Below are 1,636 nucleotides of genomic sequence, written 5' to 3'. Positions count from 1 at the left end.
ATTTTATTTTATTTTACTAGGAAGTTTCAATAAGATCAAGACTCTATTTTAGAAGAGAGAGCCAGAGCGCAGACCACACTCACAACAGCAGACACATACAGTATGGCATTATTGTGATAGAGATACATGTGTGTGTGTGTGTGTGTGTGTGCATCAGTGTTCCGTACATAGTAAGGTAATAATGTGTGTGAGGAGATTAGAGAGAGATGGTCAGCCTACCATGATGAAGCCTTCTGATCCTGTAACAGCTCACGGAAACCTGCAGGGACAATACAGCCTGCCCACAGCACTTTATATAGGAATACCTGTGTGTGTGTGTGTGTGTGTGTGTGTGTGTAACAATGCCTCGGCTCTAAGTTTAGCCAGCAGAGGACAGGCTGGAAAAATGCAGCAAGTCGTCACGCATAACATACAACCGGCACAGAGGACACCGTCGTCACGGAGATGAGTATGTCAGGGAGGGTGAGGGTGTGTGTGTGTGTGTGTGTGTGATATGTGAGGACTGTGAACCATTTAGGACTCCTATCACAGGTGCTGTTATCATCTGCCTTTGTAAGGGATGATATGTGTGTGTGTGTGTGTGTGTGCATATGTTTGGAACTGAACTATTGTCAATATTCTGTGTGTGTGTGTGTGTGTGTGTGTGTAAAGTATATTGTGTTTGTGTGTGTGTGTGCATGCAGTGTGTGTTTGTGTGTGTGTGTGTGTGTGTGTGTGTGTAAAGTATATTGTGTTTGTGTGTGTGTGTGCATGCAGTGTGTGTTTGTGTGTGTGTGTAACATACAGTATACTGTGTTTGTGTGTGTGTGTGTGTGATTTGCTTGCTTGTTGCCTCAAAAGTTAAAATAGTTTAAACTTTGTCGCACAATGTTTTGTGTCTCCTTTGGTGACTTTGTTATCGCTGCACATGGCTGCGTCATCGCTCCACCCTCTCCTATCTCTCGCCTCTGAATCAGGCTTCTTGACTGGACATTATATTGGGCATTATGTTTAGTCTAGACTGGACATTGAATAGGGTATTATGTTTAGTCCAGACTGGTCATTATATAGGGCATTATGTTTAGTCCAGACTGGTCATTCAGTGTTACTGGTCTGTATGGGGCAGACTGGGGTGTGTGGATTAACTGGAGTCTGACACCCCATCAGGCCTGTCAATCATGCCCCCCCCCCACAACACACACACACCCTCTCTCACACACACCCTCTCACCCGCCAGCAGCTGTCAGTCCTCAGCCTTGACGAGCGAGCTACGCACCCTGTGCGGGCGGTCATGCCACTCTGGGACGGGCATCTGCCCACTTTATTTTTATTTGTCATCAGCTGACCAGGTCTGCTACAGCAGGGGTCCCCAACCTTTTATGTACCATGGACCGGTTTGATTCCTAATTTTTTTTTTCACGGACTGGCGGGGGGGGTAGGGGGTTCCATGTTCCATATGTGTTGTGCATGCATTACTTGAAAAGAACTAGCTCCAGTTATGTATGAACAGTGAAGGTAACGATCTCTTGTGAAAAAACGTGAACTTGAAGAAGTGAAAATTGAACAATATGAACTATGAATATTGAACAACTTGAAGCTAAAGTGTGAATATGCTTAACAAAATATGGGAACAAAACATGGGAACTAAACGTGCATT

The 1,636-nt window shown here is 44.8% G+C and overlaps 1 protein-coding gene across 1 annotated transcript in view; it reads right to left on the bottom strand.

Moving 5' to 3' along the window:
- The window catches only part of LOC125290042 (myosin regulatory light chain 2B, cardiac muscle isoform-like), a 2,728-nt gene extending 2,433 nt beyond the window's left edge, over positions 1-295 (bottom strand). The window contains exon 1 of the mRNA XM_048237083.1: positions 220-295. Coding sequence (XP_048093040.1) covers positions 220-222 — 3 coding nt within the window. The 5' untranslated portion in view covers positions 223-295. The remainder of the gene's footprint in view (positions 1-219) is intronic.
- Positions 296-1,636: the final 1,341 nt, after the last annotated feature.

The sequence above is a fragment of the Alosa alosa genome, unplaced genomic scaffold (genome assembly GCF_017589495.1).
Source record: "Alosa alosa isolate M-15738 ecotype Scorff River unplaced genomic scaffold, AALO_Geno_1.1 AALO_1.0_unplaced_100, whole genome shotgun sequence".
Lineage (NCBI taxonomy): Eukaryota > Metazoa > Chordata > Actinopteri > Clupeiformes > Clupeidae > Alosa > Alosa alosa.
This window is presented reverse-complemented; position numbering and strand designations above follow the sequence as displayed.